Raw genomic sequence first — 27,945 nt, 5'->3', positions numbered from 1 at the left:
TTTCTACAGTAATTTGAAACAAACTAAATCACATTTTAAGATGAACAAATGAACATCTATAAAATGACTCGGTTATCTGGCATTTGCCTCCCAGAATATGTTGGCAGGAACTTTCTATATTAGGAAATAAGAGTCGTTCCTCAGAGTTTGTTGCCTTTTTTCCCTTAACTTTCCACAGTTTTGCCAACTACTTTTTGACACTGATTATAATGTTCAGGGATCATCTTCTAGGAACCCCCTCAATTTGGAAGGAGATGAGAGCGGAATGAGCTGGCAAGTTAATGATGTGGGAGGCACTCATTTATTCATTCTGCAACACATTAGTTGTATAATCAGTTAAACGGCAAGCAAGGGAAAATAAAACTAGGAATAAATGTGTTGACTCTGTCCCCCTACCAGATAATCAGAAAAGCCATCTTATATCAAGTCATGTCAATGGACACATATTCAATACTTCATATTTAAGAAAATGAGATTTATGAAACACAACATGATAAATATACAAGAGAGTGGTGTCACATGCTGAACTCCGACTTAAAAGGCTAATTACAGAATGTGCTACATTCAATCTCAAATCTGGAAAACACCATCAATTAGATCTCATTATATGACCAGACAGAACCAGCGCAGCACTCACTCAGTAATGGCCTGGTAGTGACATTACACTTGTTCAGCTTTCGATTCTATTTGTTTGCCATATAGGTTGAATTCTTTTTGAGATATTTGTCATTTTTTACATGATTTTCAGTCTTTTGGAATTCTTAAATTTGCAGGTGAAATAAAATTTATGAGCCACATCTATAATGAGCTGAAAACATCTCTTCTTTTATTTACATAAAGGTCAGGTCTTGTTCTTCCACTGGGTTTCGTCCTTGAAACAGATTCTCATGTCTGCCGCTGCAGTGTACCGACTCACACTTCTGCTTACTTCTCTCAATGGCTTTTCCCCTCTAAAAGGAATCTTTGACACTCATGTCTTAAAACTATGTGGGCTCTTTACATAGGAACAACTAAACTATTATGAGCCTGTGTCTCCAGGGATTATTGTGAGAAGACAAAAGACCAAGAGATGTAAACATGAACCACAAATAGTAGTGTTAGACTCAAGTCAGAAAACTGGCAAATCAAAGACAACATAGGCAACCAAACTAAAGGAAACAAAGCCTACGGCAAAAAAGTGTTTCAAGAACCGCAAAATCAGCCTGGCACTTGGCCTACTTAGAAAGAAGCTAACTACCTGTCAGAAACATGAATGTTTTTTTTTTGTCTTTATCCAGCAAAGGAATGTTTATAATTAGAATCGTGGCCATATTTATAGCAGACATGCGATGAGATCATAAGCACAATGATCACAAGACACATGACATGTCGATCATGTTGCATAAATAAATACAATAAAGACTTCCAAATGTAAAAATACAATTCAAAAATAGTTGAAAACATTAAAAAACAAATAATGCAACCAAAAGAATGTAGTCATAACATAAAACAGTTATTACAAAAATACATGACTGGCTGACAGATGAGTTTGGTGTGAGACATGTTGTGTGTATGAGAGCTCCCAGCAACATACTGGCACTCCACCATGGTTGGTTTCTGTCTTCACCTAGGTGAAAGCACCTGGTGACCCTACATCAACAACAACAACTTTTATTTCTATAGCACATTTTCATATAAAGGATGTACTTCAAAGTGCTTTACAAGATGTCAAAGAAGACGTTACAAGAAAAGAAAAATAAAATCAGATAAGAGTAATAATGAATAAATTACACACAAACACAAATCAATACACACTTATAAAACAAACTCAGCTGAGCTGGAAAAAAATCTGCAAGGGTTCCAAGGCCAAAAGACCTTCAATACAGTGGATCTCATGGACAGTTGGGGTATCCACTCTCATTCAAACATCACAGGTGGCTGCAAAGGACTTTAATCAGTTGGTGGTGGCACGGAAAAACTGGAAAAGAAAACAGACATAAGCAGGGACTAAAATAAATGAAAATCCATGAAGAATATGATAATTCAATGCATATCTTGTTTATTAGGAATAGAACAAAAATATTGCTATGAAAATGATCTCCAGTGTTAGGCTGGAGTATTTCTACTGGTAATGTACAGTACTCCAGATTGTCGGCACACAACAGCAAAAGGCTGTGTCACCATTGCTTTTATGCTTAGCTCTTGGAATAATAAGCAGACCACGATTAGACGATCTAAGGTTACAACTTGGAATTAAACAGCTTTAATATTCAAGATTGGTGGATATTTCCAAAGCTGTAAATGTCATATAATGCCCTTTCACAGCAAACAAAAGTCCACAGTGTTTTGCAGATACAATATGGAATATTTGTTTGCAGAATTCTATATGAGGAACAACGGCTACTAAAGGGTCTCAAAGAGGGTTATCAGAATTGAATTAACACTTTGTAGTTTTATGGTTCAAACCATTGGCTACAAAGCCAAACTGCACACAACTGTCACGTATATGTTCAAAGTTATGTTTATTTTATACTTTATTGTTGTTTTTTTTAAATTTTGTTATTATTTTGTGTCTAATATTTTTGTTTGTTTCATATGTAATGTTGGAATTGTGTACTGTCTCTTTAAATGTAGTTATGCTCCCCATTCTTTGTGAGTAGAGCCCCAGGAGGCGGCTCTGGATATTCCAGATTTTTGGATTAACTTATTAGGGCTTGTTTGGTGTGGATTACCTTGAAGGTAACTTATTTGTGCCTCTTTTTGCACTTTGGAGCCTTAGGGGCCTAGGTGGGTTAAGGTGAGGCACTGCTGAACAGACCAGTAAAGGCCCTGGTCTACTTGAATAAAAGCTTTTTGAAGCCTCCCACCTATTTTGTCTTGGATCAGAGGACACCACTTCCGCCTGTACTTTTCACATATGCTCACAGTCACAGCACTTGACACCTTCACTAGAGTTTTATAGTGTGCTCGCTAAGCATGTAAACTTTGCATCATCGTTGGGCTTCACCAAAAATTCTCCTTCGATGTTATACCTAACTGTACACGCCAAACATGATCACATCTTTTTTTTCTGTTCAGGACACTGCCCCTTTTTCAGTCATCCGTCTACCCTATTGGTTAGTGGTGCTTAGCCCATCAGTCAGTTCTGCAGAGTCCTTGATTTGTAAAAAAAGCCCAACCTTAGTGCAGCACAGAACATGTGTACTAGTACAATATTAAAAATATCAACAAATAAAAAACGTGTAGACAAATAAAAATAACACTGGGTGGTTATTTTTTTCTTTCTATATCATCACCATATTTTAATCAAATCGGTCAAAGCATTTTTGAAACTTTGGGGTATTTTTTTATCGTATTTACCCCTAACTATAGATATATCAATAGTCTTCAGTGGATGCCTACTACCCTAGATGTACAATTTTGACAAGTTTCAACTTTTAAACTAAAGAGAAAATTGTTTGTTAATGAATGACTAAGTCAATCAACTTTGCCTTTATATTATATATATATATATATATATTAGGTTTAACAAATATGGAATATTTTGGGGTGTCAACACGGCCTTCCTCATTTACTAGCAATGTTCAACAAAAATACAACACTTAATGGTATAAGAAAACAACAAATAAGGCAATCACTACATAGCAGGGTGGCTTCTGATTAATTCCGCTTTGCCGACGAGTCATCAAACTCAGAGCTCCCTTGGTCGTCTCCATGATAAGTGATACCTCCTTCGGGCGGTTGTCCTTTTGACGCTGCAGGATCGGGAGGGGGCAGGGTCAGTTGCCCTCACTGGGCAGTTTCTTGAGACCATGGAGGAAGAAAACAAGAAGATTGTTAGCAGCAGTGGCCCCTCTCTGCCAGGGGTGATATCACATACCTGGAAAGAGCTTGGATAGTGATCCTCAGAAAACACACAAGCATATTGATTTTGTTTTATACAGCCATCTACTAATTCACCACAGTCTCAATTTCAGAGCTGTCATGAAAAACAGCTTACACCAAAAAGACAGACTTGTGTGAGAGGATGCCCTAAAAGTGTAATTCCACAGAAAAGTTTCACAGCTAGTTAGATGTGTCTGACATTATGCATTTGTTTGCTTTTCTTACTTTGCCAACTGTCTTCCATATTTACAGGATGCATATGCTATAGTTTTTCATACATGTGATGTGGGCCATGAGCAGGAAGGAATATTCTTGTGGGTAACATTATAGTAATCATTTTTCTAATAATATTCATAGAGCCTTATGCCATTTTCATTAATACTTTATTACAAATATATTATTTGACTTTTAGTGTTGTGTTTCTTACTTTGGATTTGTCTTGAGCAAAACAATCTGTTTGCTTATATACTGCATTTATCCTTGTTGATTCTTTTTAGTCTACATCATTTTTTTTAATCATTCAGAAATGCTAAAATATATCAGACAGAGACATCTGACTTTGTAAAGTCAGGTGAGCAAGTGCTCCAATTTTAGCATCTTCTATTTATTTATTTATTTTTTTGTGACTAACACCAGGCACCGACTTCCGGCTGACTGGGAGGCCTCAGCGACACGTCAAGTGCTTCCAGCATATTACTTTTATTTTGTGTGCCAGCTGAGTCTTGACACTCACATATGCTTTTGTGTCTTGATAAAAACAAATTGAAAAAGCAAGCAGTCAAGTGAAGGCTTTTGCACGAAATGAATCCCATGGAAGCAGCAGAGCTCGGATTGTTACAAGAGGGCCAGTGCCGAGCCAGAGTGAAAAGAAAAAGCAGCAACTGAGTGCTCTGAATTTCCCAGCATCCAATTTGTACAAGTTGTGTTTTTCTATGTCAAGTGTGATGTCTCCAGCTCAAGTCCTCAGATCTCTGCTGGTTTTCAGTGCAGCCTTGTTCTCAAAAGCTGTGTGATGCCTTTTGATTACATAATTAAGACATTGTGTTTCTCTCCTTATTTAGTGAACTTGAAATATACCATTTAAACAATATGGAAATTGGACAGATGCAAGTGAGGATAGTCAAGAAAAGTGAAATGCATTATTAAAAATCTAGAGCCACTTCCAGTGAAGCTGGAGAGAAATTCATACACGGCAGGAGAGTAGAATTAATTGGAAGTTGCAAAGTCTTTGTGACATTATTGCATGCAATTAGGAGACTGAAACGCCTCATGCTGGAGCCAAGATATTGTTAAGTGGCCACAGCTGACAATGGCACCATATTATCTGGGCATAAAGGAATAGTTAGAGCTCATTTACATGTGCATAAATTGCTTCTGTTCCAACCACTAAACAAGGAAACTGCAGGGTGGGAATTCAGATGGAAATCTGACCCTGCCATCACAACCTTGCCAGGTGGAGACATTGCACAGCTTATATTCAGCCCTGCAAAACATGAGCTATAAAAAACATTATGAATTTATTTCTGAAAATACAAAAAACAAATATTAAATTCTAAACAACTGTTATGCAGATAGAATTAGCACAAGACTAAACCATGAACCCAGACTCCTTTGTATTTATTGTTGCTGTCTTGTATTCCCCATCTGTTTAATTTACAACACAACACGATTTGTTCAGGTAGTATCTTAGATGTTAAGTGAAGTTATACTGTATTTTTGAATGTCTGGCCTGGCTCTGGTAACAGTGGTCTTCAGTGGTTAATTCCTGAATGAGGCACCTCATGACGATTAGGGAAATGGAGTGATTAAGCCTTGCTGGGGAGTCTGGCACTTTGAATTGAAACAAAGCTGGCATAAGAGAAGCACAACACTTTTGGTGCACTAGGCGTTCAAATTTTAGAATGTGGGTTTATAGCATGCAAAGCAATGGGACTTTAATTTCTTTGTGCTCTTAGGACCTCAGTAACAGGTCATCTCAATAACCTCACAAGAATTGCCATCTAACAAATCCACTTTTTAGCATGCAGAACATTTCTGATCACAGTTGTCATGTTTCAGCCAGCAATTTCCCCCTGGCTGTTACTCACAATTGTGTTTTTTGTCTGTGTTTAATTTTGTATCATTTTATTGTATTTGTTTCTTTTGTTTATAATGTACATTTTTCTATATATCTTTTAGGAAAAGAGCGTACCCTATGTTATAGCGCTTGTGTTTTGTGGGTGGTCCCCAAGGGGCAGGGTCACCTGTCAACTGCTACCAGGAATGGTCCTCCCATAATTTCTGGCGCTTCACTACAAATGCCCTAGGGAGTGGAGTTTTCTTGTGTTTTATATACCTTACTTTTGCAATCATTTTGGCATTCTCTGGATTTTTTCAACCTTGTGCTCTGCATTTTCGACTATGATTTTGGTTTCTGTATGGGGGGACTATGTTTATTGAATTCTCGCGTCTCTACTCTGTTTTATGACCACGATTTTTGGATAATGTTTTGGGACTTTGTTCACTGTGGATTGCTTTGCCTTTTCATGCAATTCCTTGTGCTCTTCAGAGCTTTGTGTTTTGCAGAACCTTTTGGAAACTACACATTTTATTTTATTAAAATTTTGCAAGACCCGTTTTGTTTCTACTTGGGGTTTTTGATGGTGCTTTCCTTCTCCAGTGGGCAACTTTGGAAAGTGTTTTGGTACCTGTGCTTCGGAATTCCCCAGTCTCACGACAACAGTATTTATAATATTAACATATAATATTGTAATAATAGGCTGGTGTCAACAAAAAAGGTATCATGGTGATCTGGAATATGGGTTTTATTTTTATTCATTTTTTTTTTTTTACAGCCCCTTGGCCTCCAAAAATGATGGGAGTTAACACTTTGTTGGATTCAGAGGTCAAGGTATGTAATGGTCTGGCCTGTTTTTTTTTCTTTTTAGAACATTTTTGAACATGTTAATTTTGAAATGCATATTCCCACAATGCCGTTTTTTAAATATCAGTGCCGTCATTGTTTGCTGTTTTAAATACAGCATTACCAAGTTGCTTCTAGGCAAGAACGTGTGTAATGTGTGACATAATTACTATGACAGTAGAAAGGACAGTATCATACACTTCTTTACTGTTAGAATTTGTGAATAATTCAAAACTTAAAACTCTGGTGTTAACACTAGAATTACCAAAGCCTACGAAAAAACTTGTAAACCTGGCACACTTTAAATTTGTTTGCACCTCTCCATCAGCGTCTTTTGTTTTGTAAATATGTCGACAAGCACAAGCAGCCTATCCCATTCTCCCTCCGCCGCAGAAACGGCAAAAAGCTCTCCCAGCTCAATCCTTGTTTATTTAGTAGATGTGTGTTTTTTTGCACACTTTTCTTATGATATATCCAATTGCTTGCATATGAGATGGTCAGTACCTGACACGCAAGATCAATGGACCCTTTGTGTTACTGTAGGCTACCACAGTGTAAGGCTTAGTGACTTCTACAGTTCCTCAGACACGAGCACTAATTGTTGCCACATTGTGAACAGTGCTTATGGGCAAACTTGTTTTATTGTCCTTCAACTTGACTGCACACAGCTACTGTTGTTCCACAGTGAAGCGTCACAGGCTTCAGTTGTACAGTGCCATATGCATCAGTTTCACTATCTGTGTCAGTGTCTGATGAACAATTGTCACCTTGTCATCACTATCAATTTGAGTAATGGTTCAGTTTCAGTTCATTCTAAAATTGATTATATGTCTTTTTGTTGCAATTTTTTGTTGGTGCCTCCACCCCACTCATTTTATTGATGAGTTTCTATAGATTTACCATAAAGTGGCAGAAAGAATAGAAATATATATATTTACTTTTGCAGATCATTAAAATACTGCCTCCAGTGCGACTCATGGTTAACCAGAATTGCATATAATTCTGAGCCAAAGTCACATTCATGGTTAATGCCAAGGAGGTTAAAACTGCTGCTGCCTGTGAAGTTCATTACAGAAGTCAAGTGTCAACAAAAGTTGGAATAAAGGGCTGAAGTCTAAACACTGAGAAAAGCCAAATAAATAAATAATTTTATTCAATAGATAGGAAAAAAATGAGAAAAATCTGAATCACCATTCATTTTCCAGCAATTGCTCTTATCAAACTAAATCCTCTGCAGAAGATGTTTTGTGTGTTGTCAGATGTTGTGCTATCATAAGAAAGTGATAATGAGAATGCTGCTGAAAAGCAACACAACACAACACAACACAACACAACACACCTTTTTCAAATGGCATGACTTATAATTGCATGATCTTGGATACCTTCAATGGTATCATATGCTTCAAAATGACACATGTTCATACAGTTGGTACTTGTATGTTTCCCACAATTTGAGTAATACAAATGGATGTTTATATTTTTCACAAAAGTTTTTTCTGACAGTTTTCAGCCAACAATCATGATGAAAAAAATTAATTCAGCCTCAAAAGAGTTCATATTCTACAGTGTGCAACATACTTAACCAAAACATCTGCTGTGAAACTGTGCAGTGTGAATTTACCAAAATATATTAATCTTACCACTTGAGTTTATTTTCTATATTTTAGACTACATTAAAGGCAATTTTTTAAATAAAGTAAAAAATATGCAATATTTGGACTTTTTTTTACCTAATTTGAATGATTCATTATGCAACGTTTGCATTAACTCCTTTCCTTTATATAAAAAATTACAAGAGAAGGTATAGAAGCCCCACACCTTATATCACATAGCTCAGATGGTCTTGGGCTTGACACTCAAACTCAAAATCTGAAATGGCCAAGTTCAAAACCTGGAGTAGTATGGAAAAAAATTATAAACCCAAAAACAAAACAAAAGTACCCCACACAAACAGACATTCTGGTAATTCATTAGACATACAATCTACTCAACATTTCTTTGAAATTACAAGTTTACCAGCTGGAACTATGGCATTGGAAACTTTTGAACTTTAAAAGCTCAAAGCTTGAGGTTTGCATTAAACTCAAGATTCACAAAAGTCTTTCTTTTAAAGTCCTAAGTGCATAGGGCAAAGGTTGTGACCGTCCAATCACTGATTTGCCTGTTCTTGGCAACAGACTTAAAACATTTTTTTTCAAAGTTCGTGGCTGAGTAGTCAGAATTCACCACCAAGCCTAGTCAGCTGTTAAAGACTAACAAGTTTAAATGGTCCACAACATTTTGTAAGAATCAGTCCATTTATTGTCAATTTGCAGTGTCCACTAATTTTTACTGTTGACACCCAAACACACAACGAAATTCAAAACATGTTCACGGGGTGTCAAAACATGTTTGTTTTCCATTCAAAATCCAAAGTCAGTGTTTTTCATGAAAACAATACTTCCTCTGTGTGTGAAATACGCAGAGAAATAAAAACCATGACTGAGCATCTGACATGAGTGTTCAAGCCAAATCAGCTTTATGACAGACAATGGTGGTAGGAAGCTTGCTAACTTTTTAGATAAAAAAAAAAAATTCTACATAAATGTGTGTTCCAATCTAATGTAAGTCATAAAATTGATAAAGACAACAGAACAAAACAAGTAACATGCAAATTGAATACTCATCTGGAGTACTGTGTACAGTTTTGTTTCCAAGGCACAAAAAGAACATACAGGTGCTAGAAAAGGTCCAGAGAAGAGGAATTAGGCAGATTCCAGGGCCACAGAGGATGAATTTAGAAGAAAGATTAAAAGAGCTTAGCCTTTCAGATTAAGCAAAATATAAAGACATGATTGAAGCATTTAAAATTATGAAGGGAATTATTACAGTTCATCAAGACGTACTTTAAAATGAGTGCATCAAAAACACCGGGACACAGTTGGAAACTTGTTTAGGGTAAGTTTTGCACAAACATTTGGAAGGATTTCTTTACACAGAGAAGTGTAAACACATGGAATAAACTACCTTGTTGTTAAAGATTTTATTAACCCTTGCCCAGCTTTAGTAAGGGGAAGCACCCACATGAAAAAGGTGACTCACAACAGCCACAAGTCCCCCTAACAGTCCAGTAGCACCAGCCTCTACAATGAAGACCAATGAAGCTCATTAGTAGTAGGGTACCTTTAAAAGGTCAGTCCATACTGGCAACTGTAAAGCCTCTCTAAGTTCTAGTGTGATGTGACAAGACATAGATACCCAGTAGAATGTCCCAGAAGTATATATATGCCAGGGGCACTAAAGTAAGAGGGGGCATGTGAAGTGGGTAGAACACCAGAAGACTTCCCTAATATGGTCAAGTGGCAGCTGACTATCATGTGAAATAGGAGGGGTCTTCCTATATGCTTTAGGAGGCAGGCAGGTTCTGAGCCAACAAGGGTGACTGGTCATTCATTATGTATCAGACTGTCAATGGGGGTTATACACTTTACCTCTGCCAGGAGAGCAGTGAGTTTGGAATTGGGAGGTGAAATGGAGCAAAGGCCTGACTGGCTGAGCTGCAGTATAACCCTACTTGTAAGAAGAGATTCTGGGATGTCAATGGCACAAGGTTCCGCTTGTGAAGCACTGTGCTTTAGAAAAGGAGTTAAGCCATCTCACCAGACAGATAAGGACCTGAAGTTGAGTGATGAGGCCTAGTAGAACAAGAAGTTTGTTTTGTGCTTCAGTACTTTTGTGCTTTCACCCTGAAATTTCTCTCCCTTGTGTATTTTGCAAAGTTTAGAATTGTTGTACTCCTTGTTCCAGCTTAAACTTGTCCCCACTCCTGTCACACTCCTCACCACAGCCAAAAAATCTAACATAAATATCCACTTTCTAAAGAAATTTGTTAAACCGTTTGCTATATAAAATCAATAACACAGGCACACTTCAGACTACACATAATTGAGAAAACACAAGTGATTGTTTTGTAGGTTTGACAGCTTCACCAAGTTTGTCTTTTCCAACTTGATTAAAACAAATGTGGCTTTCTAATTAAATGGTTTCAATTTCCTGGATGTAGCCACACATTGACTCAGAAAAAAGTAGCACAAACAGACATTAATACTCTTTTCTCTATCTAATTTAAATATTTTAGCATGCATTCTCTTACTTTTTTTCTTTGTCAAATTCAATAGGTTCTACTATATCTCTGTATAGGAAAGGAAACGAAGGATGACAAAGTATTTGCATGTTACAGGTGTAGTCTCATTATACTGTAAAAGCAACTGCAGGGATAACACACACACACTACACAAATGTTAACAGAATCTATGATTAGACAGGTTGAGTTTTATTACAATGTTAGTTTTTTTTTCTACTTTACAACATAATGGCTGGCTGAGGGAACTTTGTAAGCCATTCACGTCTCTTTTCACAAATAAATAAATAATGAGAACACCATAGGTGAAGTTCTGATTGGTTAAAGCTAGCTTTATATCACAACATACTTTAAACGGGTAGGGGACACAGTATTTGATAAGGTCCATGCACAAGATTGCATAAACCAGTTTGAAGTCATTATTATAGGCCTATAGGGTCATTACCATCACATATACTCACACGTCACGTCTCTCTCCAGCACTCACCTCAAAACATGCTGCTTTACCTGAAAAATCTCAGAACATATTTGTAATTAACAGAATAAGGAAATGTATATTGTAAATATTAAAGCATACTTCTCTTGCAATTTTAAGCATTACAATTCTCACAACACACTTCCAAACCAATTATCCCTACAATGTGGAGCCATTCAGTATCAAATTAGTGAATAGAATAGAATAGAATAGACATTCATTTTCAAAGACCACAGGCTGTTTAACATTTACCATTGAGCTAGATGGACTGAATTTTCTCCTTTAATTTGTCAAACTTCTTCTGTTGTTTGAAGAAAGCAGTAGTAATCATTGGCTGGGCTGGCCTGTGCAGTGTGTCCTAAAGGAACTATACACTACGATATCTAGGTGTACACAAGAAACATACTGGCTGTTCAGTCTACAGGCTAAAATATGAAATCTTCTCGAAAAATTCATCCATCCATCCATCCATTATCCAACCCACTATATCCTAACACAGGGTCTTGGGGGTCTGCTGGAGCCAATCCCTGGCCAATACAGGGCGCATGGCAGGAACAAAGCCTGGGCAGGGCGCCAGCCCACCGCAGTGCACACACACACACCATGCACACACTAGGGACAATTTAGGATCACCAATGCACCTAACCTGCATGTCTTTGGACTGTGGGAGGAAACCTGAACACCTGGAGGAAACCCAGGCAGACATGGGGAGAACGTGCAAACTCCATGCAGGGAGGACCCGGGAAGCGAACCCAGGTCTCCATACTGCGAGGCAGCAGCTCTACCACTGCAACAAATTCAGTGTCCTAATTTTTATAGATTCCCACTGGCTCTAAATAACTGACAAGTTATAACAAACCTAACAAGGGAGTATGGCCTATGCAAGAAGAGCAGGCAAATGCAGCGTGGACTCTTCTAAAACAGGAGAAACCATAGTTTTCATTTAAGTGTTTATATACTCTTTATAATCCATTCTAATACAACTGTGCTAGCAATTTAAAAGCATAATTATACACTAATAAAGTTTAAATAAAAACTTATGCTTGCTAACGGAAGCATATTTCCCAAAGAGTAGAATCTTGAATTGCAATAGCATAATATGCATTAAAGCTTTCCAGGGATTCCTGGTATACCTGTGAACAAAAGCAAAGAGGATGCTAATAATATTAAAATATCTAATTTTTCTAATTCCAAAATATTACATCATGAATATATTATATCTATAGTTGATTCAAAAGGTCAACAGATGGAGTAACGTTAAAATTCGGACCAGTTACATATTTAAGTTTTTCTTATTTGCAAAATATTATGCAAATGTTTTGTCATGCCAATAGCTTGTCAACCATTAGAAAAATATGCAGCACTGCAAAAGGTGAAAATTTTTTCCAGATTTATCCTTATAAATAGATTGCATTTAACCTTAACTAGGTAACTTGAAAACACATATACAAAACAGTGTGAGGACAAAGGAAACATCAAAGCAACAACACTAAAACAAATGACATAAACAGAATAGTAGTGTTTAATTTTTATGCATTGAGTTTTTACATTAGTACATATTTGGTAAAACAGTTCACAATCATTTTTCTTTGCTTGTTGTGGAAGGCAAGTCCCAGTCTACTGACAAAGAGCCAAAACTGTATCTCATTGGCATTATGTAGAATAATGCAAAATTAGACTTTATTTAAAATAAAATCTGTTCATCACTACCCAAATCAGATAATGAAAACTACCTCTGTGTACAGACTGCAATATGCACTCATACAATAAACCAGTAATCCAGCCATCACAACAAGGCACACAGTGACCATTCCATCAGAATGTTAAATAACATTCACCAGGCAGCAAAGGCAATGCTCACATGAAAAGCATTCCAAGCAGAAATGAAAGCTAAGTACTGAGTAGCACATCTGTAGTCTTTATCGACTAGAGACACCTACTACTGCATAGTGGACTCATCGAAAAGACCAATCATTTGTGCATACTGCATAACAGTGTTTGTTATTTGTATTATTTGCTTTTGCTTGATTTTGAATGAAACAAAAAAATACCGTGTTATGCAATCTACACCTGACTTACTGTATAACAGATGTTAAGATTTCAGTGGAAATTAAATCACATTAAAAAAAATTCTAAAAGTGAAAAGTAAAACCTCAAAATGGAAACTAGTATCAGTACAATGAGTCCAGTAAATAAGTATACTCTATCTTTATGTAGTTTTCTTCAAGTTTTGAAGGATTACTTTGCATAGAGAAAAACACTTTCTGAAACGTGAAAATGTGGTACTATCTTGCAAGATGAGTCAAGATTTGGCACTTTGTAACAGTGATCTGCTTAATGAATGACCTACATAACAACAGAATTTGCTGTATTTTGCTGTAATAATTTAATGCAGTGTTTCAAAGAATTTCATATTGTACAAGGTTATTGGAATAAAGCATTCACTGAAAAAAACAATTTTTTTGAATATGTCACATTAAAAGTTGGAAATAAAAACCAAGAAAGAATTATGTCAAAAACATAAACAATACTACACAACCTTTTTCTTTTTAAATAGGAAATAGTATTGTTTATAGAAGTGCAAAGTCATACCCTAAATTGAGCACCATGCACTGTATTCTACCTTTCAGTTTAATCTTTATCTTTGAAGTTGTGTGAACAGCTTGTACCAGTGATGGGTAACTTTGAATTTTGACAGTTTGCTTTTGTGGGCTAGACATTGTGGTTGTGCAGGAAATGTAACTGCAAGACAGAAAGTTTGGGCAAATGTAACAAATGCACACTTTTGGCTTAAGCACAGCTAATAAAACCACAGTGCTGCTCACTACTTCTGGCAAGAGCCTTTGTGTGCAGTCTATTGAGATGCCTTCATTTTCAAAGCTAGCAGTACACCCTAGTGGCCGACCAGGCAGGTGTTCAACACAGTTTATTTTGTTTTTAGGTACAACCAAGCTCATTTTTGGTACAAAAGGAAATATATTTTAAAGAAATGTATGTTAAAGATTTATGACCATGGCTATACCTACAGACATACACTTTGGTCTGCATCAATTTAGCACTGTTTCCATAATTTTTAATGAATCAAACATCATTAAAAAAACCCACATAACACCACAACTTCAACATTATATAGAAACTTAATTTTTTTCTGCAAATTTTATCTTGACAAACAAGTGTAGACTGTACGTGCAGATTACTGTTTTTCCCCCAAAAAAACAAATACACAAAGGAAGAACATAATTTAGTCTAACACTTTAATAACCATTCCCAGGTTGCACAGCTGTGGTGGGAGATTCTGTACCGTATCTGGGTAACAGTGTTCCTAGTTGATAAACCTGTGGAAATCACATAATGGAAATTTTTAAACACAAGTGATAAGCAGGTCACATACTAGGCAAAAAGACATCTTCATGGCTTTTTATTTCCTAATTTTCCTTTACTGTTTGAACTGAAAGTAAATTCTGTCAATTCAATGTCAGACAGAGCTTCTGCAGGTAAATAGCTTCGCATCCGTTCAATTGTTTTCTGATATGTTGCCTTTTCCTGTTCCAGTGAGCGTATTAATTGCTTCATTTTACTCTCCCGGGAAAGAATGCCATCCAGGCTAGCTTCAAGACTTTGAATTTTAGCACGAGCAGCCTGTTTAAAAAAAAAAAAAAAGCAAACAAATTGATGAACAAAAAAACAAAAACATTAGTGTGCTGCACTGGAAATGTTGCAGTGGTCAATATAAATAGTATGATATATGAAGGGTAATGAATCCATTGCCAAGTCCTGAAAAAAATTCCATCTCAAAAAGAGCTCAAAAACCATATAGCATGGCCAGAAACTAGCCCAATAGTGACGTATACAAAGTGATACGCCGGAAAATGGTGGCTGAGGTTCACTTCTGAGATTTGAGACTAATAAAATCAGTATATACCATTGAAGAATGGGGAGAATCCCCCCTCGAAGATCTGAGAGCAATACAATTGCAAAAAGAAAGTCAAAATACCGCAGCTCTCCACAGCACATTTTTCCTGGTGACACCAATCAGAAATAACCCAACTGTGCGGTGAAACCTCAAACCCGGCAACACTGAATGAACCACAAGGTAAATATCTATATTCTGTAAAATGCAATTACAAAGAGACTCAATTGTTGCAAGACTAATGGGATGGTAGAAAAATAGCCAGAAATTGTAAAATTCCTGGATATTTTACATTAATAGTTCTCTTCATGGTACAGGTGAATAGTATCACTAAATTGGTAGACTACAGTGTTGATCTATATTTTCAAACCAGGAGACCAAAAGGTGTGTTCTAATGACTCTGTAGTAAAGCATATTACCTGGTCAGCAAACAGCGGACCAGCATTTTTTATTTTTTAATCGGATTACTTAAGGGTCAAAGGAGTGCACCCATGCTGGCAAGAAGTGTTCTATATACAAGAAGAAGGCTTATGACCATATACAGTATTGGCTCTTCAAGGACTTTTCATTTATGTAAATAATATTAAATAACTTTAATATTAGGTGGGGTAGGAAAGGCTGAAAAAGGGCTGGCCTGAAAACCCCTATAACTGGGATAATCATTTTGGACAATGAAAATTTTGTTTTGTGCACACTTTTAGGTGTATTTTGTGGATTCTGTGGTGTTTCTTTGTGGATCTTGTGAATCCTGGTCTTCAGATCATAAAAATCACCTTTTAATTTTCCTATCATTTTATTTTTGAGATTTCCTTTCATATTTTAGGTCTATTAGTATGGTGCCCATTAAGTATGATGTTTTGTTTAATCCAAGCACGGCTTTGGATTTTGAGCATGACCAACAATAATGTAATGTTTTTATTGTTTCATCACTGTTAAGCCTGTGTCTTGTTGCACAATGGAAAAGTTCACCCTTCAATACCCACTGGCTATGCAGTACACATGAACAAAACTGATGAAAACATGGAACTGTTGTTGAAACATATGCAGTACAGAAAATATAAATGGAACATCTGTAGTGATCTACAGTGCATCCAGAAAGTATTCACAGCGCATCACTTTTTCCACATTTTGTTATGTTACAGCCTTATTCCAAAATGGATTAAATTCATTTTTTTCCTCAGAATTCTACACACAACACCCCATAATGACAATGTGAAAAAAGTGTACTTGAGATTTTTGCAAATTTATTAAAAATAAAAAAATTGAGAAAGCACATGTACGTAAGTATTCACAGCCTTTGCCATGACGCTCGAAATTGAGCTCAGGTGCATCCTGTTTTCCCTGATCATCCTTGAGATGTTTCTGCAGCTTAATTGGAGTCCACCTGTGGTAAATTCAGTTGGTTGGACATGATTTGGAAAGGCACACACCTATCTATATAAGGTTCCTCAACTGACAGTTCATGTCAGAGCACAAACCAAGCATGAAGACAAAGGAATTGTCTGTAGACCTCCGAGACAGGATTGTCTCGAGGCACAAATCTGGGGAAGGTAACAGAAAAATTTCTGCTGCTTTGAAGGTCCTAATGAGCACAGTGGCCTCCATCATCCATAAGTGGAAGAAGTTCGAAACCACCGGGACTCTTCCTAAAGCTGGCCAGCCATCTAAACTGAGCAATCGGGGGAGAAGAGCCTTAGTCAGGGAGGTGACCAAGAACCCGATGGTCACTCTGTCAGAGCTCCAGAGGTCCTCTGTGGAGAGAGGAGAACCTTCCAGAAGGACAACCATCTCTGCAGCAATCCACCAATCCAGCCTGTATGATAGAGTGGCCAGATGGAAGCCACTCCTTAGTAAAAGGCACATGGCAGCCTGCCTGGAGTTTGCCAAAAGGCACCTGAAGGACTCTCAGACCATGAGAAAGAAAATTCTCTGGTCTGATGAGACAAAGATTGAGCTCTTTGGTGTGAATGCCAGGCGTCATGTTTGGAGGAAACCTGGCACCATCCCTACAGTGAAGCATGGTGGTGGCAGCCGGGATGTTTTTCGGCGGCAGGAACTGGGAGACTAGTCAGGATAAAGGGAAAGATGACTGCAGCAATGTACAAAGACATCCCGGATGAAAACCTGCTCCAGAGTGCTCTTGACCTCAGACTGGGGCGACGGTTCATCTTTCAGCAGTACAACGACCCTAAACACACAGCCAAGGTATCAAAGGAGTGGCTTCAGGACATCTCTGTGAATGTCCTTGAGTGGCCCAGCCAGAGCCCAGACTTGAATCCGATTGAACATCTCTGGAGAGATCTTAAAATGGCTGTGCACCGACGCTTCCCATCCAACCTGATGGAGCTTGAGAGGTGCTGCAAAGAGGAATGGGCGAAACTGGCCAAGGATAGGTGTGTCAAGCTTGTGGCATCATATTCAAAAAGACTTGAGGCTGTAATTGCTGCCAAAGGTGCATCGACAAAGTATTGAGCAAAGGCTGTGAATACTTATGTACACGTGATTTCTCAGTTTTTTTATTTTTAATAAATTTGCAAAAACCTCAAGTAAACTTTTTCACATTGTCATTTTGGGGTGTTGTGTGCAGAATTCTGAGGAAAAAAATGAATTTAATCCATTTTGGAATAAGGCTGTAACATAACAAAATGTGGAAAAAGTGATCCGCTGTGAATACTTTCTGGATGCACTGTAAATGTATCGGGTATATTTAGGTACTGTTAGACACTGTTGCTTCATTTGCAAATCGGACATCTATTATAAAGACTCTCATTACTTTAAAAAGAACTGGCAGCTCTGTAAGCATTTGGTTCCAGGGCAGAAAAGTGTGTCCAGTAAGCCATTTGGACAGATGAAAAATTCTGTGAAAGCAATGAACAAGGAAGATGAAGGTGAGAGAGAGTTTCCATTAATAAATTTTGCCAAGATTAAGAAAGGCATTTTTGTGGGACCATAAATCAGACTGGCTATTTGGGCTGGAGGAAATCATATAGAAGGTATTCAAGGATGTTGATGAGAATTTTCCTAATAATAACTCTTGCCAACTATAGAGCACCACAGTATGTCCAACTGCTTGAAAACATGTTTCAAGCATATAAAGCCATAAAGAGTAATAAGTTACTAATTTGCTTTCTGCATCCAAAACTTCTCTGCTAAGCTTGGTGCAGTCAGTGACAAACACAATGAAAGGTTTCACCAAAACATTGCAATGACGGAAAAGCAGTATCAGGGCAGGTGGAATTTCATCAGTGTTGGACAACTATTGTTGGACACTGAAACAAGAAGCATTAGATACTGAGTACAAATGAAAATAAGCAGTAAAAAGATTTTACTAATGCAATGTGCCAGCATTATTAAGCAATTAAAGATGCATAATTCAATTAATGTTAATTTCATGTTTATCCAAATTCCTACTTGATACAGCTAATCAGAAATTATATTTGTGTTCAGCTTGAAGGTGTCTATTGTAATCACCAAAACTTTTCAGGAAGTAAAACTTTTGAAAAAAATCTATTGTCCAGTGTTAGCTGCCGGGCAGGGGGTTTGGTAGTCAAGAGGGGTGCTGCCCCTCGGTTTTGAACAAAAGGGGTTTTCTTTCAATACATGGAATCTGTTAAAGAAGGTGAATGTTGGAGAATATCAAAGATACAATCATATTTCATTTTGCCTGAACAGAGAATTACCAGAATAATATTTTTTTAAACAAACATTAACTTATTTTATAATATCAAATGTTAGTAAAGAGTATACATTGTTACTGTAGTGTTTATTGGGACTGAAAGTAAAAGTAAATTTTCACTTAGGTAGTAGCAACAGTTCCATTTCAATTGGAACACTGCATTGCAGATCCGACAGACCAGCTGAGCATTTCGGATTTATGCCTTCATAAAGACATAAGTTTTGGTCCATTTGCCATTTATATGACAATTCTCTCTGTACATTTTTCTCTTCGGACATTTTCACAGCAGCAAATTTGCTTGCAAACTCATTTTAATAACCAGTTTGTAATGTGAATTTTGAATGTTGCTTTCTGGCTTATCAGTAAAAGTTGTGTGATTGGATAGTACCACTGTGGATTTTGTTGAAGAAAAATGAATCTAAATGAATTAGCAGACTCATTTGGAATAATAACACTAATAGCACATCGCAGGGTAAATAATACATAACAAAACCCCACATCCTACATGACATTGAAAGGAAACTGAAGCACGGCAAGTAAACCCACCAGAAAAAGATGCAAACTCAAGACAGGGAACACCCAGGACCCCCTTGCTGCGAGGCAACAGTGCAATCACCACGCCACCGTGCCCCCACATGCTTTAATACATTTCATCATGAAAATGATATCAAGTATTTAACATGTTGGCTTTAATCTCGACATTTAGTTTTTTTTTTTTTTTTCCCACTGTGTGAGTATTTTTTTTTTCACTGTGGCCCTAATACGCTTCTGTACAAAATAGATAAATTTCAGAAAAAAAAATTAAAATACAAAGGAAATGACCTAATGGATGAATAAGGACATAATTAAAATGTAGCATAAAACGATAAAACTGAAAAAGAACAAAAAAGAGATATATATGACCTACAGATACAGTATATGGGTAACTGCAACTAGTGATAAAACATTTAAAAGAAAAAGGAATGAAATAGAGGCACTAGGTGCTTTAAAACACACAAATCCCTAGGACTGACTTTAGCTTAACAGAATTACTGAAAGAAATGAAAGATGTTATTTATAAGCCTTTAGGATGCCTATTCCAGCACTCCTTTAGGAAGCCTATTCCAGCACTCAGCCCAGAAACACCTGACTCCAATCCATAAGAAAAGAGACAAAATGGATCCCAGAAATTATAGACTAATATGCTTTACTTTAATGCCCTTTAACACTAGAATTACCAGAGTCTACGAAAAAACTCGTAGATCCGGCCCACCTTAAAACCGTTCTCACCTCTCTTTTGTCTTTTAAATGTGCTGATTAATACGAGCAGCAAGAAGCCGGCTATTCCATCCCCCACCGCCGCAGACTGTTCACTAAGTTTTCCCAGCTCATGCCTTGTTTGATTATCTGGGAGAAGTGCTGGAGTTTTTGAGTGGAAATAATAGATCACTATTTGGAACACACGCAGTTCATGTGTGTTCCGTTTCTACAGTAATCTGTGTAAACACATTTTTAGAACAGAAACGTTTTTCATATTTTAGTAGTAAATGACAAAATGTAGGCATAAACTATATAATGTATGAAGCCTGAAGTCCAAAGATCAAGTAAACACTTTCACAAAAGGTTCAAGGAAGATACAACACTTTCCGTGGCGTAGCGGTAAGATTTGTTGACTTGTAATCAAGAGTCCCCGGTTCGATCCCCACTCACTCCTATATTTGCTATTTTCAGTAGTGAGCTCCTCTTTTTGTTAATATTATACAGTACACACATACATTTGGTTTGTGTCTGTAACACACGGTGTGCATTTATAGGACTTTTTTTTTCACCTTTTTTTTTACTTTTATTCTCTGTAAATCAAGTGACGGTAGACTCTGGTAATTCTAGTGTTAAGATTATGGAAACTGTATTTAGAAATAAAATTAAAAGGCTATGTTTGAGACAATAATCTAAATAAAAGTCTGCATGTTTTTTGAACAGAAATCAACAGACAGAATATATGACACAATTTACTTGGATTCTGAAAAAAAGATTTTGATAGGGTTCTGCAACAAAAATAGACTCTGAAGCTAAAGACCTTTGACATCACAGGTAACTTAACTTTTTTAGGGCGGATGTCGACTTTTGTCGACAGGAGGGGTTGAAGGCGAATGTCGACAAAAGTCGACATCCAGGGATAGGGGGTGACAATCAGCTGTTAATGGCGACAAATCTCACTGTCACGTCACAGGCATTCCCTCTGTGCTTGGAGGAATGCTAGACTCGTTGACTCGGCAAATAAACATTGCGTGTGCGTGAGTTGCGAAATGTAAACAAAGGCAAGATGGCACCGACATGTGAAAAGGCAGCGAAGCAAGTGCAGAAAAGAAAACACTCGGCAGACAATGTTTTGCGCATTATCGCGGAGTCGGACTCTTGATTTTTCAGAATCGGACTTTATTGGCAGTGATCAGGAGATCGAGCAAGAGGGTTAGAAGCAGGCATCAGCTGATCAGACACCAGCCGATGCTGCGCGAGCGGATCTGCTGCCAGTTGAGTGCCTTCGCGCAGCCGATGCATCAACAGCAAGGTTCGCATGGGATAAATACACAGACATTGATCCGTTGAGAGCCGATCTGGCTACTGGAGTTTACAAGACGGCATGGCTTGCTGTTGGACACGACAGATCACCAGCTGCTGTACTTCAGGCTGCTCTCTCCTGATGCTGCTTTTCAGTTACTGTCAGACGAGACAAACAGGTAGGCAGAGATTTTTTTTGAATCGCGGGCTGCGTTTGCATCGCATTCTCGTTTTTCAAAGTGGAAACCCACAATGAAAGACGAGATGAAGCGCACTGTTGCGTTACAAATAGAGATGGGACAGAACTGGTGATATAACTTCAGGGAGCATTGGTCCAAACGTGTTTTGTCCCCTGGTGGCTTAGGTACGTGCTGCTGCAAAGTTTTATTCACTTCTGTAATAAACAGAAGCAAATCCCATGGGGTGAGCCAGGCTATAATGGCATACATAAAGTTCATAAAGTTTCAGAAGATGAAAAGAAGTGACAATACGGTTTTCATGCAGGCAGAAAACTTGGTGGCAATGGCATGGCACGATGGCAAATGGGTGACTTGTCTCTCTACAGTACACACTAACAATATATGTTAGAAAGTGCAGCAACAGACAATTGAAAAATAGGCACCAAAGCAACACATATTGTAAGGAGTGCAATGTGGCAATGACTGAAATTGGCTGCTTTGAGTGAGATCAGACTTTGCTGTGTAAAATGTATGTGATACGTATGTGAAATCATAGAGTATGCAGGCTCATACAACATGCAAGACAGTAACCTTTGTCAAAAGTAAATATTTTTTGTTGATTTGATATGTTAAATAATTGCTTTGTGTTCTTTTTTAAAAAATGTTAGTTTTTGGAAAAATATTCAGCCCTGGGAGAAAAGAAACAAAAAAAAAATTAGCCCTAAAAGAGTTAATAAACTAGATTTCAAGCTGAATAAAACACCAAAGACAAATTGTACAAATAAGATGCAAAAACTCCACTTTCTTTCTTGGACTGTTATTATTTTAAATTTATACTAACAGCATAGATATTTATGTAGTTTGTAAACTCACAAAACTTCAGGAGCAACATGACAGAACCCTATACTGGAATAATTCCTGGAAAATACATTTAAGCAAATGTAAACAAAGGCAAAATGCTACATATGTGTATTATTTGTAAATTTATTTATAAATACAGTAAATACGAGGGTTGTCTGGGTTCCGCGCAGAATTTTATCGTTTGTTGAGTGTCAGCCTGTCGAAACCTGTTCTGCTGTGTAGAGGGATTATTCAAGTGGTTGCATGTTTTTGTTCAGATGTTTTGCTCCCTCTCTTCCTTCAGAATGAACACAAGAAGCAAACGAACTGAGAGTGCACAGCCAGCGCTAGCGGCGAAGCTCCCGAATCCGTGCGTGCGTGACTTTTGAGTGATGTTTTTTTACGACTTTTCTGATGGTTTAATCCGCTCGGTGGAACGCACCATGTTTGCCATCTTTTTCAACATCAATGGCATTGTCGCATCAATTCCGCTGATGGAGAGGAAAACTGTGACCTCTGAGTGGCACACCACTCAGTGCCTGCCTGACGTTTTTTCTGCGATGGCTAGAGGCCGGTCCAAGAACTTGCAAAGGCACTTTTTGCATCATGACAATGCGCCAGCCCACACGGCTAATGCGACGAAGCATTTCATTGAAGACAGTGGTGTCAACGTTTTGAACCCGCCACCCTACTCGCCAGATCTTGCACCATGTGACTTTTGGCTCTTCCCGAAGGTGACAGAACCCCTGCATGGCCACAACTTCGAAACTCAAGAGGAACTGATTGCAGCTGTCAAAGAACAGCTGGACAACCTCCCAAAGACAGCCTTTCGCGAGTGTTTTGCGGCGTGGGTCAGAAGAGCCCAAAAGTGCATTGATGTTGGCAGTGAATACTTGGAAAAAGTTTAAAAAGGATCGAAGTACATGAGAAAAAAAAAAAAAAAAATCCTTGGCTACTTATTTCGAGTGATTCCGCGCGGAACCCAGACAACCCTCGTACAAGATAAGAAATGTTGCCCTATAGGAAGCAGCCCCTGGCAAGGATTTAAAAGTTTAAGTCCAAGCAAAATGCAAAAGCAATTAAAAAGGCAAATAAAATGTTAGACTAAATTGTAAAAAATACTATTAACAATGAATCAAGAAATGTAATGCTTAAACTCTATAATGTTCCAGTGTGACTGTTCTTGTAAAGATGCAGAGATGAGAAATCAAGTCTGCCACTAAACAATACCTTCTACTGTGTAAAGTTGAGACAATTAAAGCTCTTGAAACTTAAACAGGGACAGATATATAGGAAACAAATTCAAATCTTAACAAATAAATATAATCCAGAGTAATTCTTACTATTAAATGCTGTATCACGTTTGATGACAGTGGCGAAAATTATCTAAGAGTGCATTCCAGATAGACTGTAGGAAGCACCTCTTCCCTCAAAGGCTTGAGGGAATCTGGTACAAACTACTTATTCATATAGCTGAAGCCGAAACCATGACACTTTCTGAAAGTATCTACCGGGAAAACCTGGCTCTTAGTTAATCGAAAGAACTTCACAAGAGCTAAATGGTGTCCTTTCATTCATGTAACTTCTCTCATTTCTAAGTTTGTGGAGAAGAATACAGATGGAGCATTTGCTCCCTGACAACTACACTAGTCAACTATACTGTATACAGTATTGTGTCATGGCACATCAACTAATGGTGCTGCAAAGATCTCCACAAGGATGATACATAACAACTAAGTTTATATTTTTAACTTCTTGTCTGATAAGGTATTGTTTGCAATCATCTATGAACAGCACAAGTACAGACGCAAACCAAGTGTAATCAAGAGTCCCGGGTTCGATCTCCACTCACTCCTATATTTGCCGTTTTCAGTAGTAAGCTGCACATGCACTTGGTTTGCGTCTGCACTGTTACTTAGAGAGTCAGATCGGGGGGAGGGGTGATGTTAGAGCGCAAGAGCTTATTCAGTGCAGCAGGAACAACGCACATGTTGATCTTTTTTTTCTTTCAGTACATGTGCCTTCCCTGTTTATTTATATATCTAGTTCTCTGCCTGTCTGTCTCTCTATTATGCAGTGCTCCGTCTGTCTGTGTGTTATGGATCTTAAACATAACAGTTATAAGGACAGTTATTCATGTTAATTGCAGTCTCAATTGTTAAAAAAATATTTTAAAAGGAGCATCCCACATGAAAATACAACGATCTCTTTAACTAACAGTGCATACCAATTTATAAATTTTATGTCCGTTTGAGGTTAAAAAGAAAAAAAAAGTAGTACTTTATCCCCAGCGGGGACTCGAACTCAGGTCTGTGAGTCACGGCAAAGGTGCTGCGTTCTGAGAGGCAAATCTTAGTGCACTACGCCACGGAAACTGTTGTATCACCCTTGAACCTTTTGTGAAAGTGTTTATTTGATCTTTGGAACTCAGGCTTTACACATTCTATAGTTTATGCCTACATTTTGTAACATTTATTACTAAAATATGAAAAAGTTTCTGTTTTAACAATGTGTTTACACAGATTACTGTAGAAACGGAACACACATGAAATGCACGTGTTCCAAATAACGATGTATTATTTCCACTCTAAAACTCCACTTCACTCCCAGATAATCAATCAAGGCATGAGCTGGGAGAAGTTCGTGCACGTTCTAAGTCGGTGGGGGGATGGAATAGCCGGCTGCTTGCAGCTTGTCTTTATCAGCACATTTAGAGGACAAAAGACGCTGGCGGAGAGGTGTGAACGGATTTAAGAAGCGATTTAAGGTGGGCCGGATCTACGAGTTTTTCGTAGGCTCTGGTAATTCTAGTGTTAAGATAATATCTTAGTTAAAATTAATGGAATGTGGGCAGAGAAACTAGATTGCTGATGACACTATGGCTTTCAAGAATATACAAGCTTTTATTACTATTATTATTATTACTAGGGGGCTTCGCCCCCTGCTCATTTCGCTCGCCAATCCCCGTGTTTGGTTTTCCGGATACACACTTTTAAGATTTTTTCTTCTTTGAATTGTTGCTATTTCATTAGTTTCACTTTTATTTCAGAACTTCGGTAAAAACAATATTTTGTATCTTTCGAGTCCCAACATGCTAAATCTTTTAAATGAGGTCAGTGAGACATGTGTTTAATGACTTTGTACCATAATTCTGGATAGGTTTCTCTGTGTGGAATTTCAGCACAGACAAAACGATCTACATCATCAGCAGTTAATATTTTTTTTTGCAAAGTAACCAATAAATGCATGTGAGGTAAACCCCATTTTTGAAATTCTCTGACTTAAACTTCAAAGCCTTACAATATTTACATACTTCTGACATATCACCAATGTCCACATATTCGATCTCTATTCGCCTTTTCGTTATTTCTCTGAGTAATAATTTCTCTTTGTTTGCGCTAATGCGATGTTTACTTTCTTTGCTTTGACACTGTCGTTTTTTTCTGCTTTCATATTCTGTGTCATGCCCTGCATGTGTTTCGCACCTACATTTTTTATGAGTCTTTTGAATTCCACTGTTTTCATTACCTATAACCTGCTCTGCATGTGTTTGGCCCATTTGTTTTTTAACCTCTTTATGACATTTTACTTTTCTACTTTTTGTCTTATTTCTGACCTCGCTTTGTCCTGCTTTTTTTTTCCATGACACCTGGTCCGTGGTGATTATTTTCCCTTTTTTTGAATAATAATTTCCATTTGTTTGCGCTACTGCGATCTTTACTTTCTTTTTTTTTATACTTTCTAATTTTCCTGCTTTCATATTCTTTAACTTTCTCTACATGTGTATTGTGCCGTTTTTCTTTTAGCCTTTCGAATTCCACTGCTTTCATAATCTCTAACTTGCTCTGCATGTGCATAGCGCCAACGTTTTTGAAGTCTTTATGAAGTTCTACTTTGTATTTTACTCTTTGTCTTTTAATTCTGTGCCCGATTTGACGTGCTTTTATTCAATTCCACTTGTTCCGGGCTGATAATTACTTTCCTTATTTTCTGAATTTGCATTTCGATTATTCTTTTTTGCATTTTTTTCTCTCCAACGCTTTTGAGTCTCTTTTCTCCGCGCTGCTCTTTCTTCTTTGCTTAGTCGTCAATGTTTCATTTATAACGTATTGTCCTTATACACTTTATATGCGCTGAGAGCCCTGGATCTGTGTGTGCTCAAGCCTTTACATGACTGAGTGTTTTGCTGCCTGTGGTCTTATTTGATACTAGTAAGCCCGCGATTCGCCAGCGAATCGGATATCCAAGAATGGCAATCAGTTTCTGTTCCGTCCGATATCTGGACGGATAACATATCATGGAGGGTGGGTGCGTCTGGGGACATGTCATTTAATTACATACACCTATCTGTAGTAAAGCGGTTTCGTTTTGTGGAGACGTGATTCCGTTGCCTTCGCTGACACTGACCGCTGGCAGAGTGGAGCACAGCAAGTTCAGCCCTGCATCCTGCGTCCATATCCGGTTTACGCCGTGTAGTTTGGACGTCTGGTGCTTCCGTACTGTAATACTGTAATGTGATTCACATAGGCGCTGAATCCTCTCGTTTTTGTTTTCTCTATCATGGAGGGTGGGTGCGTCTGGGGACATGTCATTTAATTACACACGCACATCTGTAGTAAAGCGGTCCCGTTTTGTGGAGACGTGATTCCGTTGCCTTTGCTGACACCGACCGCTGGCAGAGTGGAGCACAGCAAGTTCAGCCCTGCATGCTGAATCCTCTCGTTTTTGTTTTCTCTATCATGGAGGGTGGGTGCGTCTGGGGACATGTCATTTAACCCCTTCACCGCCCTCTGCCGGATATATCCGGCACCGCTGTTTTAATGCTAACGCCATACTGCCGGAATTATCCGGCACATTTGCCTGTGGTTATATGAATGCCTGGCAAGTAGTATAACTGACGGTTTGGCGTGGGTATTATTACTACGTTGTATTTCGACAAGTCTGTGGTTGTTTTGGCCGGTCATGTGACGTGATTCGCATGTAACAGCTGTGAATATGGCGAAACGTAAACTGACTTCAAGTGAGGCTTTGCAGGCGATTTTGGACAGTTCTGATCATGATTGTAGCAGTTCTGAAGAAGATTTTAGTGACAGTGATGAGCAGCAACGTGCGCTGCATGATATTGTGAATGAAGACGCATCGGATGACGGCGCTGAGTGGGTGTATCCCAGCATCTCAGCTGGGCTGCTGCCCGTGGTGAACTACCTTTTCTGCATTCGTTTGAGGGAACGTGTGGCTTTATTGTTGATGTAAACAATTACACTGCTGAGCAGTTTTATGAGCTGTTTGAGTCACCTGATTTGATTAGACATTTTGTTCATCAGACAAATCTGTATGCAGCACAGTTTATTGAGAAAAATCCCAATTTACCTCCACATTCCCGTGTTCGTGCTTGTTTGACACTGATGAAAACGAAATGAAAAAATTCATTGGGATTTTGA

At 37.9% G+C, this 27,945-nt stretch overlaps 1 protein-coding gene across 2 annotated transcripts in view; it reads right to left on the bottom strand.

The window, feature by feature from the left end:
* Positions 1-12,865: 12,865 nt before the first annotated feature.
* Positions 12,866-27,945, bottom strand: part of tbc1d4 (TBC1 domain family, member 4) — a 210,143-nt gene continuing 195,063 nt past the window's right edge. For both annotated transcript variants that reach the window (XM_028799608.2, XM_028799609.2), the window contains one exon: positions 12,866-15,000. In XM_028799608.2, the coding sequence (XP_028655441.1) occupies positions 14,770-15,000 (231 nt within the window). In that variant the 3' untranslated portion in view covers positions 12,866-14,769. The remainder of the gene's footprint in view (positions 15,001-27,945) is intronic.

Source organism: Erpetoichthys calabaricus, chromosome 4, assembly GCF_900747795.2.
Source record: "Erpetoichthys calabaricus chromosome 4, fErpCal1.3, whole genome shotgun sequence".
In the NCBI taxonomy this organism is placed as follows: Eukaryota; Metazoa; Chordata; class Cladistia; order Polypteriformes; family Polypteridae; genus Erpetoichthys; species Erpetoichthys calabaricus.
This window is presented reverse-complemented; position numbering and strand designations above follow the sequence as displayed.